This window comes from Ranitomeya imitator, chromosome 9 (assembly GCF_032444005.1).
Source record: "Ranitomeya imitator isolate aRanImi1 chromosome 9, aRanImi1.pri, whole genome shotgun sequence".
Taxonomy (NCBI): domain Eukaryota; kingdom Metazoa; phylum Chordata; class Amphibia; order Anura; family Dendrobatidae; genus Ranitomeya; species Ranitomeya imitator.
In genome coordinates this window covers 47956922-47977006 of record NC_091290.1, presented here as the reverse complement: position 1 = coordinate 47977006, position 20085 = coordinate 47956922, and the positions used below count along the sequence as shown (strand labels likewise).

At 40.4% G+C, this 20085-nt stretch overlaps 1 protein-coding gene across 1 annotated transcript; it reads right to left on the bottom strand.

The window, feature by feature from the left end:
- Positions 1-1380: 1380 nt before the first annotated feature.
- Positions 1381-18566, bottom strand: LOC138648605 (mucin-5B-like; the record flags this gene model as incomplete). The annotated part of the gene is made up of 21 exons (XM_069738392.1): positions 18477-18566; positions 18244-18370; positions 17547-17802; positions 17403-17449; positions 16496-16596; positions 15824-15975; positions 15590-15728; positions 15399-15509; positions 14548-14733; positions 14185-14424; positions 12691-12847; positions 12410-12538; positions 12111-12255; positions 11916-11962; positions 5680-5877; positions 3213-5285; positions 2945-3117; positions 2579-2753; positions 1995-2245; positions 1595-1778; positions 1381-1493 (listed from the first exon to the last, which is right to left on the bottom strand). Coding segments are annotated over exons 2-21 (4998 nt in total), but the record flags the coding sequence as incomplete, so codon positions are not given.
- Positions 18567-20085: the final 1519 nt, after the last annotated feature.

Sequence of the window (20085 nt, the reverse complement as noted above, 5' to 3'; positions counted from 1 at the left end):
CAGACTTACTAAACAGACAGAGGATAGGAAAGGTATCTTTGCGGTCAGCACAAAAAACTACAAAAAGACCACGCAGAGTGTGCAAAAAGACCTCCGCACCGACTTACGGTGCGGAGGTGCCACTCTGCATCCCAGAGCTTCCAGCTATCAAGGCAAAATCATGATAACTAGCTGGACAAGGAAACAATGAACAAATAATTAACTAGCAGGGACTTAGCGTCTGCTGGAGTAGACAGGTCACCAGAGAGATCCAAGAGCGAACTGAACCAGTACAAGAACATTGACAGCTGGCATGGAGTAACGATCAGAGTGGAGTTAAATAGAGCAGCCAGCCTAAGAATAAACTAGGTCACCTGTGGAAGGAACCTCAGAACCAGCAGCTCCACTCACAGCCACCAGAGGGAGTCCATGGACAGAACTCTCCGAAGTACCATTCATGACCACAGGAGGGAGTTCGATAACAGAATTCACAACAGGGTGGTAAATTCTGCCTCCTGCCAGACACTCATATTCATAGACCCAATCTTTATCGATCTCAGAAGCTGCCTTGCCATCATAGATATCAGCGTGATCTGCCCAGCCATACATGTCCTTGTACTAGTCCAATCCTTCCGTCACGTTGACCCTGATCAGTACTTACTTGAACACCCCATGCGCGTCTGTATCTACCACTGGAATCTGCTCTAGCCTGCGCTCCTCCGTCTGTCCAGGACAGCACAGCAGCAAATCCACTATCAACCCGCCCCCACCTTCCCTTTGACCAAATGTATTATAGTATATAAGCCATTATGTACACTAGCATTGCGCTCAGCCATTTTGCTTAAAGTGCAACTGTCAGGAGAACTTGCAGCAGAATTTATTTTTCTGTCTCTAGCTCCTCCCTTCTTTTCCACCTCCTTCTTCATAGACTTTTATGAGCAGCAACTGTCATCTCCTGTCCCATTAATCATATAACTTTGTCCTTACTCAATACAGAAATTATCCATGTACTAAGAGTGAAAGATCAGTCCCATGAGGTGAAAGAATAAAAATTATCTGATAACATATATCGGAATGGTTAGATTCATGGGTACACTCTTGATTTATGAAAAAAAATTAAAATTATGTTTATTCTTTAAGCTGTTATCCCAGGCACAACCTGTGGACAAGAGTATTGACGTTTATGAATAAAAATATTGGATTTTTCATACCTACCCGAAAAGTTTGGAAAAACACAGAAAGAGCATTATTTTTATTATACATGCACAGTATGATATGAAATGTATTGAACAATTATATTTCAACTTACTCGCTTAAGATGATATCACAAACTTCTGATGGTGGGCATGTTGGAGCTGGAGTAGAGTGAGTCGGTGGTGAAGTTGTTGGAGTTAAGTCACAGTATGGCTGGCCTGTTACATTGACCTTCCAGTAGTTCGCCATTTGGGAGCAATCATTTACCATCTCACCACTTGGCAATCTGCAGTCTTCGTTGCTGTTGTTCGAGCAAGTACCTAAGTTCGTGAAATATATGTTAATGTTCACAACTGCTGTTTTTTTTAATCTATATATCTAAAACTAAAAAAAGTTAAAAAATATCTGGAATATCACATACCACACTGTCCTTCTGTGTTGTAGCCAAATTTACTGAATGGCAGATTAATAACAAATATCATTCCACTGAATGAGATGAATGCACCAATTTCTGGGATCTCCACATTCATGTTAATGCCAGCACTAGATACAGTAATGCCATCCTTGGTGAACCCTGGTGTTACCCAGTCGTTATTCAATCTAATCTGTAGACAATGGTTGGAAATTGTAAAGGGGCAAATAGATAACAGTCAATGTAGTCATTATGTAACAAAATATACAAAATGGTCATCAGACAACCAATATAGCTTATAGTACATACAGAATTCAAAGGCCATATGGACTTGGAAATTTTGGTAGTTGGCATTGTTAATTGGTTTTGTAGAAAAGTATGAATCAGTTTTGTCAACTTGTTTTCTTACCCTGTTTTGCATTTTTCCTTTGTACATCATACGTGTCAAAACAACTTCAGCAGATTTATAGTAAATCAAGATAGATTGTGGACAGGACAAGCCATCTTCAGCATCACAGAAGTAGTTGTCAACAAGGACCCGGAAGTTGTCATATTTGGGAGTAATCTGCTGCACAAGAACATATGTACATTTGTCCAGGAAAGTGTAATAGGTGCCATCAAAGGTGATATAATGAGGGTCACCCCATCCGCTACACACACCTATTGGAAGTAAAAAAAGAATATAATCAGATTTATATCATTGAACATTTATGTCTGATTAAAAAAAATCTTTATTTAATGAAAAACATAATATAATATAATTGGCTTTGGATGCCCAACCTCATTAATACTAACTTAAACTCCTCTCACCAGGTGTTTTGGGACTTTCATTGAGTCTCTAGCTATTTTGATGTTCATAATTTAAAAGCAGATCTAACATTGCAATTATGGTTCACATCAAAGAACCTAGATTACTAGCGTAAACAGCGTCTTATGAATTTTTTTTATCATTATTATTACTTGAATGGAAAATAAGCGTTTTGCAAAACTCACATTCGCATTCATAATATGAACAACATCCATCTTCGCTTATCTTTTCCACAGCGGGGAATCCATTAGCACAGGACAGTTTCTTTTTTTCCGGACAAGTCACTGGCTCGAGGGTAACCACATTATTTCCTTGACATGTGGCCTTTGTACAGTTATTAATCATCCATGTTTCATTAAGCTAGATAATGTAAAATGCAATGAAACAGAAAAATTTGAAAAATGAGTTACATTTTATTCAATTAGGCCAAATTAATACAAAATGGTGTCAATAATTCTACCCCCCAAAATGTAAAGGACTCTTGAAGTTGTTGTCTTCAATTAGTCAAGTCCATATAAAACAGCTGATATTAGTTATGTTAACATTGTTACCTTCTTAGGTGGGCAGTCTGGTTCTGATGCTGTTGTAGGTACAGTGGGTGTGGTGGATTTTACAGTGGTTGTAACTATACAAGATCCTGTGTGTCTTTCTGCCTCACACTCGTTATTACACTTTGCATAGAAGTAGCACCCTTCTGCGTCAGTCTTGTTATAGATGATTTCACCTAAAAAAATTATTAAAAAGAGATGAAACTAAGTGTTAAGAACATAATTATCAATATGTTGAATCAATCAAAGCACTAAAAAAAATTACACTTACCTGGTAAAAAGTGTTTGCTTTCGACAAGGCAGAAGCATTTTGTAGTCTGTGTCGGTGGAGTCTCAGTTGTTGGAGGTTTTGTTGTAGTCGTTTCCGTTGTGGTGGTTATAGTTGTGGTTTCTGTTGTAGTTGTTGGCACTGGAGTAGTTGTAGTAGTAGGTGTTGTTGTAGTAGTCGGTGTGGTAGAGGTAGTAGTTTCTGTTGTAGTTGGTGGCACTGGAGTGGTAGTAGTTGGTGTTGTTGGTGTGGTGGTTGCTGTAGTTGTGGTTTCTGTTGTGGTTGGAGGCACTGGAGTAGTTGTAGTAGGTGTGTTAGTGGTTGTAGTTGTGGTTTCTGTTGTAGTTGGTGGCACTGGAGTAGTTGTAGTGGTAGTAGTTGGTGGTGTTGTAGTAGTATGTGTGGTAGTGGTTGTAGTTGGAGGCTCTGGAATAGTTGTAGTAATTGGGGTTGTTGTAGTAGTAGGTGTGGTGGTTGTTGTGGTTTCTGTTGTAGTTGGTGGCACTGGAGTAGTTGTAGTAGTAGTGGTAGTAGTTGGTGTTGTTGTAGTAGTAGGTGTGATGGTGGTTGTAGTTGTGGTTGTAGTTGGTGGCACTGGAGTAGTTGTAGTAGTAGTAGTAGTGGTTGTTTCAGGGGTTGTTGGAGAGGAAGTTTTCACTGTGGTTGTAGATGGTGTTGTAGTAGCATTACACTTTTCAAAGCCACAACAAATAACTCTGATTTCATAATTATAGCAGATAGGAGGTAGCTGTTGATCATTCTCACAAATTAGTCCAAATGACACATTGCACTGAACAACTTGCTCAAGTTCTGCTAATGGTATGTCAGGGAACTTCTTAGCTCTGCACTGAATATCTTGTGGATGACTACATATAGATTTAATTTTTTTTATATTATCATAGGTTTCAAAATCTCCATTATGTTTTCCTACTTTAGGGTAACTGGTATCAAACCACTCTGTCCATTTGCAGACCAAGAGCTCTTCATCACATATTGTACTCACAGTTGTTGTAGGTGTCAAGGTGGTTGTAGTTGTGGTCTCTGTTGTAGTTGGTGGCACTGGAGTAGTAGTAGTGGTAGTAGTTGGAGGCTCTGTAGTAGTTGTAGTAGTAGTTGGGGTTGCTGTAGTAGTAGGTGTGGTGGTTGTTGTGGTTTCTGTTGTAGTTGGTGGCACTGCAGTAGTTGTAGTAGTGGTAGTAGTTGGCGTTGTTGTAGTAGTAGGTGTGATGGTGGTTGTAGTTGTGATTTCTGTTGTAGTTGGAGGCACTGAAGTAGTAGTAGTGGTAGTAGTTGGTGGTGTAGTAGTAGGTGTGGTAGTGGTTGTAGTTGGAGGCACTGGAGTAGTTGTAGTAGTTGGGGTTGTTGTAGTAGTAGGTATGATGGTGGTTGTAGTTGTGGTTTCTGTTGTAGTTGGAGGCACTGGAGTAGTAGTAGTGGTAGTAGTTGGTGGTGTAGTAGTAGGTGTGGTAGTGGTTGTAGTTGGAGGCACTGGAGTAGTTGTAGTAGTTGGGGTTGTTGTAGTAGTAGGTGTGGTGGTTGTTGCGGTTTCTGTTGTAGTTGGTGGCACTGGAGTAGTTGCAGTAGTGGTAGTAGTTGGCAGTGTTGTAGTGGTAGGTGTGATGGTGGTTGTAGTTGTGGTTTCTGTTGTAGTTGGTGGCACTGGAGTAGTAGTAGTAGTGGTTGTTTCTGGGGTTGTTGGAGAGGAAGGTGTCACTGTGGTTGTAGATGGTGTTGTTGTAGGATTACACTTTTCAAAGCCACAACACATAACTCTGATTTCATAATTATAGCAGATAGGAAGTAGCGGAGGTAGCTGGTCAACATTCTGACAAATTAGTCCAAATGACACATTGCACTGAACAACTTGTTCAAGTTCTGCTAATGGTATGTCAGGGAACCTCTCAGCTCTGCACTGAATGTCTTGTGGATGACTACATATAGAAAATCCCTTTTTTATTATATTAGCATATGTTTCAAAATCTCCACTAGAGTTTCCTTCTGTAGGATAACTGGCATCTATCCACTCTGACCATTTGCAGGCCTCTTCAACACATATTGAACTCACAGTTGTTGTCCCTGTAGACAAAAAGGCATAAATTACACTTGAAAATGTGTAGGTTAATATAAAAATCAAATAAAAGGCAAGGAGAAAGAGATAGATAGATCTACACTATTGTAATACAAATATATTATTTACAAGAAAACTTGAGTAAAAATTATTTCACTTCTATTTCACTTCTGTTACTTTCAACCCTGTCTCATAAAAAAGCAAAAAACAAACCTGCAATCTGTTTGCTATGCCCACCACTGGCTTTGTGAGACCAGTTTATTATGCATAAAGATTGGTATGTTCCTATATAATTTGGCATAATTATATTAATCAGTTTCATTGAACGTCAATGTTCATTAAAAAATGTGGATATTTAAAGGAATACATTCTAATGCATTCTTTCGGGATCTAGTACTGTACCTGTAGTAGGGGTAGAGGAGTGCGTTGATGAAAATGTAAAGGGTGTTGTTGTAGTATCATGGCAGTTATCATGAATATCCCTGTAGATGGTTCCATTTTCCCTGCAGATCGCGCTCATACAGCCTCCAAGGCCATCAGTGGTGTTGTAAATAACATCATTGTATTGAAACATTTTACCATGGTATTCACAATGGCATGCTGTGAAAACAGAATGTGAATAGAATTGGTAATACATCAATAATATTTATAAATAACTAATGAACAGAATTTTAAGACACAGAGGCTATAAAGATGGGCCAACTGTGGCCGTTAATTGACCGGGGATCAGCTACATGCAAGCCAATAGGAGGTCATTTAACCCCTTAGTGACAGAGCCAATTTGGTGCCTAATGACCGAGCCAATTTTTACAATTCTGACCACTGTCACTTTATGAGGTTAAAACTTTGGAACGCTTTAACAGATCCTGCTTATTCTGAGACAGTTTTTTCGTGACATATTGTACTTCATGTCAGTGGTAACATTTCTTCGACATTACATGCGTTTATTTATGGAAAAAATTAAAATATGGCGAAAATGTTTTAAATTTTGCAATTTTTAAACTTTGATTTTGTATGCCCTTAAATTAGAGAGATATGTCGCACAAAATAGTTAATAAATAACATTTCCCACATGTCTACTTTACATCAGCACTATTTTGGAAAAAAAAAATTTTTGTTAGGAAGTTGTAAGGGTTAAATCTGACCAGTGATTTCTCATTTTTACAACAAAATTTACAAAACCATTTTTTTAAAGGGACCATCTCACATTTAAAGTCACTTTGAGGGGCCTACATGGCAGAAAATACCCAAAAGTGACACCATTCTAAAAACTATACCCCTCAAGGTACTCAAAACCTCATTCAAGAAGTTTATTAACCCTTTACGTGCTTCACAGGAACTGAAACAACGTGAAAGGAAAAAATTTAGATTTAACTTTTTTTTACAAACATTTTAATTCAGAACCAATTTTTTTTATTTTCATAAGTGTAAAAAGAGAAAATGAACCACAAAATTTGTTGTGAAATTTCTCCTGAATACGCCGGTACCCCACTGTTTGTGCGCACGACAGAGCTCGGAAGGGAAGCAGCGCCGTTTGACTTTTTCAATGCAGAATTGGCTGGAATTGAGCTAGGACACCATGTCAAATTTGGAGAGCCCCTGATGTTCCTAAACAGCAGAAACCCCCCACAAATTACCCCATTTTGGAAACTTGACCCATTAAGGAACTTATCTAGATGTGTGGTGAGCACTTTAAACCCCCAAGTGCTTCACAGAAATTTATAACGTAGAGCCGTGAAAATAAAAAATCTATTTTTTCCTCAAAAATTATTTTTAAGCCCCCCATTTTTTTTAAAGGGTAACAGAAGAAATTGGACCACAAAATTTGTTGTCCAGATTGTCCTGAGTACGCTGATAACTCATATGTGGGAGGGGACCACTGTTTGGGCACACATCGGGGCTTGGAAGGGAAGTAGTGACGTTTTAAAATGCAGACTTTGATGGAATGGTCTGTGGGCGTCATGTTGCACTTGCAGAGCTCCTGATGTACCTGAACAGTAGAAACCCCCCACAAGTGACCCTATTTTGCAAACTAGACCTCTCAAAAAGCTTATCTAGATGTGTGGTGAGCACTATGAACCCCCAAGTCATAGAATTATAGTTATAGTTATAACATAAAGCCATGAAAATAAAAAAATCATATTTTTTCCGCAAAAATTATCTTTTCACCCCCTAATGTTTACTTTCCCAAGGCTATCAGGAGAAATTGGACCCCAAAATTTATTGTGCAATTTATCCTGAGTACACTGATACCCAATATGTGGGGGGGGAGGGGCACTGTTTGAGCGCATGGCAGATCTCGGAAGGGAAGGAGTGCCGTTTTGGAATGCAGACTTTGATAGAGTGGTCTGCGGGTGTCATGTTGCGTTTAAAGAGCCCCTGATGTGCCTAAACAGTAGAAACCCTCCACAACTGACCCCATTTTGGAAACTAGACCCCCCAAGGAACTTATCTAGATGTGTGGTGAGCACTTTGAATGCTAAAGTGCTTCACAGAAGTTTACAATGCAGAGTTGTGAAAATAAAAAATATTTTTTTTCCACAAAAATGATTTTTTAGCCTGCAATTTTTATTTTCACAAGGGTAACAGGAGAAATTGGACCCCGAAAGTTGTTGTCCAGTTTGTCCTGAGTACGCTGATACCCCATACGTGGGGGACCATTGTTTGGGCACGCATCGGGGCTCGGACGCTTTCAAATGCAGACTTTGATGGAATGGTCTGCGGGCGTCATGTTACATTTGCAGATCCTCTGATGTAACTAAACTGTAGAAACCCCCCACAAGTGACCCCATTTTGGAAATTAGACCCCCAAGGAACTTATATAGATGTGTGGTGAGCACTTTGAACCCCCAAGTGCTTCACAGAAGTTTATAATGCAGAGCCATGAAAATAAAAAATAATTTTTTTCCACAAAAATGATTTTTGAGCCCCCAATTTTTTATTTTCCCGAGGGTAACAGGAGAAATTGGACTCCAAAATTTGTTGTCAAATTTGTCCTGAGTATGCTTATGCCCCATATGTGGGAGAAAACGACTGTTTGGGCACATGTCGGGGCTCGGAAGGGAAGTAGTGATGTTTTGGAATGCCGACTTTGATGGAATGGTCTGCGATCATCATGTTACTTTGCAGAGCCCCTGATGTGCCTAAACAGTAGAAACCCCCCACAAGTGACCATATTTTGGAAACTAGATCCCCAAGGAGCTTACCTAGATGTGTGGTGAGCATGCTGAACGCCCAAGTGCTTCACAGAAGTTTGATGCAGAGCCGTGAAAATAAAAAATCTTTTTTTTCTATAAAAATGATTTGTTAGCCCCAATTTTCTTTATTTTCCCAAGGGTAACAGGAGAAACTGGACCCCAAAAGTTGTTGTCCAATTTGTCCTGAGTACGCTGATGCCCCTTATGTGGGGGCAAATCATCTGTTTGGACGCACGGCAGAGCTCAGAAGGGAGGGAGCACCATTCGACTTTTTTTAACACAAAATTGGCTGGAATCAATGGTGAAGTCATGTCGCGTTAGGAGACCCCCTGATGTACCTAACTTAGCCCCAACCCTAACTCTAACTTTAGCCCCAACCCTATCCCTAACTTTAGCCCCAACCCTAACCCTAACTTTAGCCCATCTCACTTTAGCCCAACTGTAACCCTAATTGGAAAATAGAAATAAATACTTTATTTTATTTTATTATCTCTTCCTAACTAAGGGGGTGATAAAGGGAGGGTTATTTACAATTTTTTTTATTTTGATCACTGTGATAGGGTCTATCACAGTGACCAAAATGAACCAATAGGAAAAATCTTCCTATGGTTGCCGGGTGACGGACGGCAGATCTTGGCGGGCACACTGCGCATGCACCCGCCATTTTCTTACCAGAGGAAGATACCAGTGGCCGTGAGGAGAAGCAGGAGGACTCAGGGACACCGAAAGACACTGGTAAATATTGGGGGGATCGGGGACCCTATTTCTCTGTCCCCTGATGTGCGATCACATCAGACGACAGATATTGAATGGCACAATCAACTTTTTTTGCGGTTGCCGCAAAAGTTTGCGGCGATCGCAAAATAGGGGTGTTAGGCCGGGGACACACACAACGTATAAAAAAATGGTCCATTTTTGACGGACGAGAATTGCACAAATGTTACCAAAACAGTGATCCGTGTGCAGTGCGAGGATGCGATTTTCTCGCATTAAATGATCCGTGTGACATCCGTGTGACATCCGTGTGACATCCGTATGGCATCCGTATGGTGAGATTTCCTCACACACTTACAAAATGAGCAAATAATGGCTGAGCCTTTCCTGTCACCTGCCCAATGCCTGAGAATTTCTCGCAAGTCACACTGATGGTCCGTGTGCTGTGCTATTTTTTCTCACCCCCATAGACTTTCATTGGCGATTCTCGGCCGAGAAATGCTGACAATCGCAGCATGCTGCGATTTCACTCGGATCCTGAATACGGCCGAGAAAATATCGGATGATGGGAGCTGCCCCATTGATTAACATTGGGACGAGTGCTATGCGATTTTTTATCGCATTGCACTCGTCCGTATTACGGTCTAGTGTGACCCCGGCCTTAGGAGTCGAGTTCCCGCCACTGCACAAGGGGAATCTCGGACCATGTCTGCTGCGTTCTCCCATTCTGCATCAGCCACCGTGGAGCCTGCTCAGCGGAGACGTCGGTCCCAGCGTCTCGTTCAATCTGATATTGTACAAAGGGTTACTGCTGCCTTTCCAGGCTCTGCTATTGTACCCTTTACTGGTTTGCGGCAAGCAGGCTTTTCTGGGACTAAGTCCTGCTTTGCACACACTGAGCATGCCAACAGGAGGACCTCTCATTGGAGGTTGGAGGTCACACGCTAAGGCCCTGTAGCAACTCCCATTGGTACTCCAGGAAGGTCCTGTAGAGCTGCAACTATAAAACATCCACAGGTCCGCACGGCCATATGCTAGTGTTAATTTATGTATGAGCTCAGTGCCAGTGTGTTCGTGTTTGTATGCAGTCAGGGACCCGGCTAAAATAAGCCCCTAGAATGCTGGCACCTCCGGCGAGGAGTTTCATGTGAGTGGATTCAGGGCTGGAGTATAGCTATTAGAATTCTAGCTCCACCGGAGAGGAGGTGCGTGTTTGCATTTGACTGCATGACCACTATCTGCTCTACTAAGTAGCTGTGTTCCTCTGTGAGCTAAACAGGGCAAAGCGTTCTCTTTGCTAACAGAGTCTGTGAAGTAACAGAGTTTGTTTATACTACTATATTTTACCGCCATATCTAGCAACAGGTTCTTTCCTGCACGGTGGATCCCAGGTTGCGAACGCACCTACTACTTCTAATAAATATATGTTTGGTGCAATCCGCCAACCCTAACAAGGGGTCAGTAAAAAATTATCCAGATCATGTTTTTTGGCAGCCGAGACCCCAAAATCTGCCGGGTGCCGCCATTTTTTTACCAGAAGAAGATGGCAGCAGCCTTGGGGGAAATCACGAGGGCCGAGGAGCACTGGGAGGTACCAGGGGGGATCGGGGACCCTATTTCTCTGTCCTCTGATGTGCGATCACATCGGAGGACAGAGAAATAAAATGGCAAATCGCGCTTTTTTTCCTGTTGCCGGTAAACAGTTAATACCGGCAATCGCAACCCGAGGTCGGTAAAAACCGACCCAAATTATGTTTTCTGGAGTCTCGGCTACCACCGGCAACCGAGACCCCAGAGAAAATCCAACTCTGGGGGCTCTATACTCTTTTTCCACAGAGCCGTTAATTAACGGTGCTGTGGTTTAAGTACCCTTAACTACCGCTGCTAAAAGGCATTGGTGATAGTTAAGGGGTTAATGGTCATTTTAAATCAGCCAACCAGACATTCTGACCTCCTCTTCCAGCTGGAGATGTCAAAAGACTGGTGCAATCAATCAGCAACTACCGATTGGCTGCAGCCTTCACATTCCATCCAAGCCTCAAAAGCGCTGTATTCCTCTAAATGCAGAATTTAGGAGACCAGTGGAGAACACAGTGCTGAGTATAGAAGAGCAGCATAAGTCCAGGAGGCAATTATTGATATGTGTTGTTGTTTCTTTACACCAGTCTGGACAACCCCTTTAAGTATTTATGAGTTAGGGAAATAGGATTTTTAGTTATGACAGGAACAAAAAGAATGTGTAAAAATAGCAAAATTTTGCAGCACCATATAAACTCCAGGAAATGAATGAATAAACGTATCTATAGAAAAAAATGACATATACAGGATGTGATTCAATAATTATAACTAAATGTATCTTTATATCAATAAGCAAAGATTACCACATGATTCTATCTATAGAGTCTAAGTGTTTTCCTTATACAGAGCTCCAAATGCTGAGAGTTCATTCACAAGATTCTCTCTACCTGAAGTCACCACTAGGGGGAGAAACTGAGCTTACTGAATACTGTCTCAGTACTGGGTTAAGTGATGGCTATATATCACTTTTTGGGACTAAGTCAGATGTAAGGACAACAGTGTTTACCCAGTGTCTCAACATAGTCAACCAGATATTGCTGTAGACAACAATTATATATATATATATATTTATATTTTTTTGGAATATTTTGTGGCTGACATAGATTTACATAGTTATTTGTATATTCTTATATAGAAATGAACATTTACCTTCTTTCTGATACTTGCATTCTACGAGTCCTGACATACTGCATTTGCTGTAGATAGAAAAATTCAGGATTTTTTAAGCATGAGTAGGTAGAGATACTTTAGAAGAAGTAAGGTATAAATTACGTATAAGTTCCTATATATTATATTTCGATAGTAATATATTCCTTTTTATAAACTGTCAGCCGGATCACTTACCAGGTCTTACAGTTCTCAGTGGTAGGCACATCTTCTCCAACTTTGTAGTGATTTTCTTCATCATCATAGCAGTCACACTGAGACACACACTTCATCTCTTCCTCATTGAAGAATGGTTTCTCTGCCGGACAACTTGGGTAACATCCTAATCAGTTACGAGAAAATAAAAGTGGTGTTAGATTACCAAAAATGGAGATCAGGTAGACACCATCTTCATCATGTGATAACGCTGGGCATTATAATATTTTTAGATTCTAGTTGATAGTAGATTATAGTTGAAATGTGAGATGTTCTCATACCTTCTAAACCAGATAGATCATGCACACATCTCCCAGTTGGGTTCCTACAGGTCTTCATGCATGGAGCTCCACAAGGTTTGTAGTGCCACTCACACTCTCCTTCAGGGTTGTAATAATCGCAGAAAAGAGCTAGAGAACAAAGCAAAAATCTTGGTTTACATATAAACACCTAAATAAATAAACAAATATTTATATATAAATGATAATAAATTCTGTGGAAAATTACGACCCTGAAAAGTGGCTAATTAGAACATGACGTTGTGTATAATTATACTACTCACGACAGATGTTGGGGGATCTCCAGCTAACACAAATTCCAAATTCTCCACACGCCTGGGCGTAAGCTGCCACCGCTGTACAGAAACATTCACAATCTCCACCAGAATCACAAGCGCAAGAATCTGTGACACAGGCGTCATAGTACTTAGAGGGGTCAATCTGAAAAAATAATACATTATTTTTTTAATTGATTTGGACAGAGAACCATTTATGTAAATTCTAGTATTTTCTAGTTTACAATTTTCTTGTTTGTGTTTAATGTTTTTTTTCTACCTCCTCATTGTGACTTGTTTAAGCTTCTGTTGATTTGAAGAAGTCATACATAAGAGTTAAATGGTCCCCCATCTCTGTGCATGCTGATTACATTAAAGAATGGAAATAAACCTCTGCCAGAGCCCTCCTTATGCAGCTTCTCCCCCAAGGGAAAGGGCATGTTGAATTGGGGAGATCCAGAGAGTCCTCAAACCCATTTGAACCAATGTCACCAAAATATACAGATTCTTATGATTTGTTCTTCTCATATCTGGAACCAGCCTAAATGATATGGATATCCTTGAAGTTATTTTTGACGTTCGGATGATCTTTTACTTAAATGCATGTACTTTTGGCTAAAAGGCATTTTTGCAATTTTAAATCTCTAAAGCCCTAGTGTATTATAATGAGCTCGTTCTGACAGCAGGTTATGTATCACTGTTTTCTCTTCCCTCGAATTTTCAAAGTTCAAATTTGAGTTAGTGATAAATACTAACATTCAGCTTAAGTTAGTAGAGTTTAATTACCAACATTATACAAAGTAAATCACAATATGCAATAGAAATGGTAAATATCTTGTAGTGCAGCGGGGTTGGTTCAGTGTGACAAACAGTGACCACAGGAAAAGTTCACAGCAAATGTGTTTTTAATGTCCACACTCACAGTGTACAGCATACGGTATCTTCCGGATCGCAGCAGGGAAACAAAACAGTCCGTGGGAGTCTGGTTGCCGAGAGCGATGGCACCACCATATCATGCTGCGCGGTGAAAGGAGTTCACTCTGCTGGCACTTTCCTAACTGACACAGGCTGAGCTTCTGCAGAGCCATCTTGCTCCACAAGTTGCACACTCCAAAGTGACACAACCAAACTCTTCCTGCGGGGTTTTTCTAAATTGGAATCTGTGGCCATGGGCCACCTGCAAGATCCGAGCTGGAGAAATGGACTGGCCACAATACCTTCCTGCAGTCCATTTAAAAAATAAAAGCCCATAGCGGGTTTTCCTAAACAATTTCTTGGTCAAATAACTTAACCAGGTTCATGCTTACTTTTTTTCTGCCTTGTGACTCACAGGCGTCCTGCTGTGACCACAAGGCACTCCAATGGCCCTAATATGCTTCTGAGCGCATCCTGGGGGACACATAGAGACCTTCGCAAATAACACCAGTCACTGCCTCACAATCTTCATAAAGAAGTAAATTAAGAAATAGAAAAGGTAATTGTAATATAATACAGAGCTCCTACCTGAGCATGGCAGGCAGAAAAGGCTTTACTGTTGATGATACTACATTGTTTCTGTGACCAGGATTTCCTGTAGGGGTTGGCACTGCAGGCATCTCTGGGTACATTGGCATCAGGGCATGTTTGTGACATCTTCCAGCTGTTTCCAAATTCTGTAACATCTCCAACCACAGACAGACTTCTTGTGGTGAAGTCATTGTTTCCATCTCCATCGTAGTTTCCACATAGACCACAAACTTTACCCTGTAATATTGTTATATATAATTTAGTAAGGTTTAAACCATTGACGTTGACTTTCCACAACTCGGACTATGTTTTTCTTTATATGAAGAAAAGAAAAAAGAAGCAGAATGATGCAAAGCAAACTTTTACCTCAAAGTCTTTACTGAGCTTGATGAAAATGCTGGTTTTTCTATCCCACATGAGTATGAGACCATTATCAGCTTCAATGACCAGGTAAATTCCCATATTTCTTACTTTGTATGGAGTGATGCCTCCATTTCCTCGTTCTACTACTTCAATGTGCTCCTCAGTAAGAATTAACTCAAAGGTCTGCAAATGGAAAATTAATTTCTAGTTCATGACAATCCATGCAAAGCATCCATCTGCTAAAGAAGATGTCTCATGACAGTCCCAACAACCCTTTTGCTTAAGATGGCAATAAACTAATCACACAGATCTACATCTTGGAAACCTTAGAGACCATCTGGTTTTGCCAAATCAGGATGACAGTACTGTAAGAATGACCATCCATAAAATTTATTGATGAGTCATGTTCAGGTAGTGGGAGATTCTACCTAGATAGGGAACCCATGTATGTTCGCCATCTGTATGAAATCCTTAGGTCTGGGTAAGAGTTCTTATCTAGTGAGCGAGTATACTTGTTGCTTGAGTTTACCCGAGCACGCTCGGGTGGTCTCCGAGCATTTGTAACTGCTCGAAGATTTAGTTTTTGTTGACTCAGCTGCATGATTTACAGATGCTAGCCAGCCTCAGTACATGTGGGGGTTGCCTGGTTGGTAGGGAATCCCCACATGTATTCAAGCTGTCTATCAGCTGCAAATCAAGCAGCTGAGGCAACGAAATCTAAATCTCCGCGCACTTACAAATATTCAGAGATCACCCGAGCGTGCTTGTTAAAACCCAAGCAACGAGTACACTCACTCACCACTATTATTAACATATCTCAAGATTTTGCCTAAACAATTTTTTCTTACCCCCAGGAAGACTTTAATGCTTTTAGAACAAGTGGTTCCAGTGCTTCCACATGGGATGTTCTCAGTGATGACTCTGAAGCTGTTGCTGCTTCCGTCTTTGCCACAGTGATCCTAAAATTCCCAAAATAGACATATATTAAGCAAATGAATGAGCACAAATATATAGGCTCATGTCATATGTTTTATTTTACCTGGGCAAGTGTATATTCACAGCCTCCATTAAAGCTGTAGCGTTTTCCATCAAAGGTAATGTAATGTCCATCACCATATACAGCACAGGTAGCCAGGCAGGGTTCCTTGGTACATTCCCACATACGGTCTTTGCAGGTACTGTTAACATATAGAGAAAAATTAGGAATGACACTTTCCACAGAATTTTAGGTATTAAGGTTTGTTTATTCTTGACCAGAAATGAATTCTCTTACCAAGTATTGCACTTCATCTTATTCTTCTCGCCAGGTTGATATGTGGCATCATTGTGAATACATGGGCACTCTTCTTCATTGATGCAACTGCCTTTGCCATCTGAGACCAGTCCTGCAGGGCACACACAGCCTGATACGCAATTTGCACTGTACTGTAAAATATAATTTAAAAAAAATGTTTAATTACCATAGCAGGTGTGATATGGATGAAGCACCCATCTCCAATAATTTAGTACACATAACTTGTAATATGCCTCCATGAAGGCATCTAAATGACTTTCAAGCATTTAACAAATCCTCCAACATCCTGGCTTAGATACTTCCATAATCTCACTACTCTAGCCTCTGACATAAAATAATTCTTATCGACAATATTCATTAGACAGCATGGATGCCTCCTTTCCATCATACCACTCATACATTGAATTCAATAATAAACCAGCATGCAGTTAGCTATTAAGCTCCCTTTGATGGTGACTGCGGGCGCAGAGAACATTCTTAATGAACTTTTTGCCTATACAGGCCAATTAAAGTGCTGTATCAGAAAACTGGAGTTCTCATTAACGTGTTATGTTAAAATAAAAGTGGATTATTTCCTTATTAGAAACTTTATTGAGTTAGCATGTTTTATATTTATTTTTTCTTTGCATCTCATCTGTCAGAAATACTCACACAAGCCATATCCAAGGTCTGACAACTCTTCTGGCATTCCGCACCCTTGGTCCCCACTGAAGCATTCTTGCAATCAAAATAAACCATAGGAGCAGTGCAAGCTGAAAACATAAGATACAGATAAGTATTCCAATAGGATATAAATGTGAAACAAATTAGAACGATAATGAGAAATATTATGGCAAAATAAGGAACTTCATGAGAATAATACAACAGTGGTAGAGCATCAGGGTAAAAGTTGGGTGCCTGAAAGGCATTTATGTGTTGGCCATTGTATAGATATACAGGGCAATGGCAGAAAATCTATCAAGTTGATTGATTATAATCTATATTTCATATACCGGTATAAAAAAGCACTGAAGTTCACTAGCACATGCCTATTAATACATATGGCAGATTTCGGACAGTTTTAAGATCTGAAAATGTATTATATAGAAACTCTTCGAAAGTGTAGATTTGTGTAAAAATTTGCACAATTTTCTGATTTCAGTAGTATTAAAGCATTTGAAAAAGTGGGGACCAGCCACTTCCCGTTACCTCTCAATATTGTAAAAAATTTACTTTTTTAAGGGTGTAATCAAAATTTCCTTATATGTCTTCGTTGGGGCGTATGTCCAAAATCCCCCACAAAATGGGGTTCGGACTCATGTGCAGACGGGACCATAGACCGTAATGGTGACGACAGAGCTAACATGCGCTATGACTTGCATCATTTTTGGGAGTGTACACCTACAGAAGGCGGACACCCAGATGTAGTAGACTGTGTTTGAGGGTCCACCTCCTGTAGGCATACACAAAATGATGCAAGGCAGATCCCTTAAAAAAATCTCAATGCATGATCCGTCTAACATTATAAGGAACATTTCCCATGTCCCAGGTGCAGGTATAGTTATAACTAGGTTCTTACTTGGTTCAACTGCTCCAATGCAGGCTAGTTTTCCCAGATTGCAAGTGCTGTAAATGAGAGACTATTAAAATCATATTTTTCTAATTGCAGAAGTTGTGTTATAATTGGTGTAAAATGCTCATCTGTATGGTTATGCACACTCACCACATGACCCCATTGTCATGGACAACTTCTCCAGAAGGTACAGCGGAACCTTTAAAGTAACATGGGCAAGCTTCGGCAGGAACACATTTGCCGCTGTCATCCATGTAGAAGTCTTTGGCACAAGTGCAGCCATCCACAGGGGTAAATTTGATGCTGCAGGTGACATCAGGCTCACTCAGGGATCGGCATGTGTGCTGGCAAGTGCTGGTAGAGTAGGTGTAGCTCAATGTTTTGGGGCAGTTGTTCATGTACTTAGCTGTGTATGAAAGAGTTATTGAAAATGAATAATATATGTAAAAATTATACTCTATATATTATTAGTGGAAGTTAATGTTACTGTGAATCAATCAGTTTCAAAAAGTTTCTGAAAGATATTTTTTATGAAAAGAGTCTGTTTTATTTTCAAAAACAGCACCACAATATTTTGTGTTTGGTACTGCAGCTGAACCCTCAACACTTCTGGAGTTGTGCATCTCACTAAAATATTTATGGTGTATATTTACATTTGTCTGATTTGTTATTAAATTGGATGAATTTATGTGATACGACTTAGGGATTTAGCGACATTACGGGAAAAAAGGTAGTGCTGTTTTTGTGTAAAGAATGGAGTCAGGTTCTTTTGAGAATTGGTATATCAAGCCAATAATCTCTTTGGATCTCTAGGCGCATGCGTTATATTTATTTCTCAAAGACTTACTGCAGACATCACTTCTCCATTCGGTCAATATGATTCCTTTGACCGCACAGGCGTGGACGTAGGCTGATAGAGATGCACACAAGCATTCTTCACTTTTCTCACAGTTGCAGGTGTCAAACATACAATTCTGAGAAAAAAAATACCTTATTTATCGATGATTGTAAATTACATATATTTTAATGACCTCCTCTTAAATGACCAAGAATGCATAGGTCTCAATTGGATAACCTTACCTGTTGGTAAACCTGTGGATTGATAGTAGCATGGCAGGCAGCAAATGGACCAGATGGATCGGATATAAAACTGCACCAATGCTGGGCATATTGCTCTGTAATACAGGAGAATAGCAAATATAATACAATATGGTAATTAATTCAAAATTCAACTCTAATCACAGTTTCCTCATCGGCAACATAATTGATGCCAATCTTACCATTTTCAACACTCAGGGAGCAAGGATCTCCATAGACATTCTTAACATTTGCACAGTCTGCTTGGGTCTTCCATGTGTTGGCAAAGGACGCAGCTGTGCCTTCAATGACACCACTGATGGTCTGGAAGTCGTCTGACTGCTTGTCATTGAAGTTTCCACAGAGACCTAAGAAGATGAACATCTATAAAAAGAATGTCCTCCAAACTACGATTGCAAATGTAAGATCATTGAAGGAATATCAAACCTACCGCATGTCTGACCCTTGTATGATGGGTTCAACGCCACATAAACCTGCATAAATGGAGTCAGCTGAGCCACCACTTGTACTCCTAAGTTTGTCTCAACAATAATGTAGAACGATGAAGGTCTGAAGATGGTTATATTGGCTGAAATAAAAGGTGGTACAATTTAAAAAACTTGGCAGATGAAATGACCACAATTGTTATGGACCTGGTGGTTAGGAGCACCCGGCACGACCTGATAGTTAAACTGACACAGGACAAGCTCTGGGATGTGGGAGCTCTGCTGACCGCAACCCCTAATCCTATCACAACAACTAGAAATAGCCGTGGAGCGTTCCTGACACTCCTTAGACGCCTCTTCACAGCCTAAGAGCTAGCTAGCCCTAGAGAAAGAAAATAAAGCCTACCTTGCCTCAGAGAAATTCCCCAAAAGTAAAGGAAGCCCCCCACATATATTGACTGTGAGTTAAGATGAAGTCACAAACGCAGAAATGAAACAGATTTCAGCAAAGGGAGGCCAGACTTACTAAACAGACAGAAGATAGGAAAGGTAACTTTGCGGTTAGCACAAAAAACTACAAAAGACCACGCAGAGTGTGCAAAAAGACCTCCGCACCGACTAACGGTGCGGAGATGCCACTCTGCATCCCAGAGCTTCCAGCTAGCAAGGCAGAATCATGATATCCAGCTGGACAAGAAAACAATGAACAAATTATAACTATCAGGGACTTAGCTTCTGCTGGAGCAGACAGGTAACCAGAAAGATCCAAGAGCGAACTGAACCAATGCAGGAACATTGACAGCTGGCATGAAGTAACGATCTAAGTGGAGTTAAATAGAGCAGCCAACCACAGGATAAACCACGTCACCTGTGTAAGGAACCTCAGAAGCAGCAGCTCCACTCACAGCCACCAGAGGGAGTCCATAGACAGAGCTCGCCGAAGTACCATTCACGACCACAGGAGGGAGTTCGACAACAGAATTCACAACACACAATTATCACCAAATAATTTCAATGTGATATCCTACCTGCAGATACAGGCAGCTGAGTATAGACGCTGTTTATAAAGACGCTACCACAAGGCTTGATTACAATGATCTGTTTGGGTAAGAAGATAGGAGATTGGTGGTTGTGCAAGAACAAGGACATAGGCATTATATTGAATT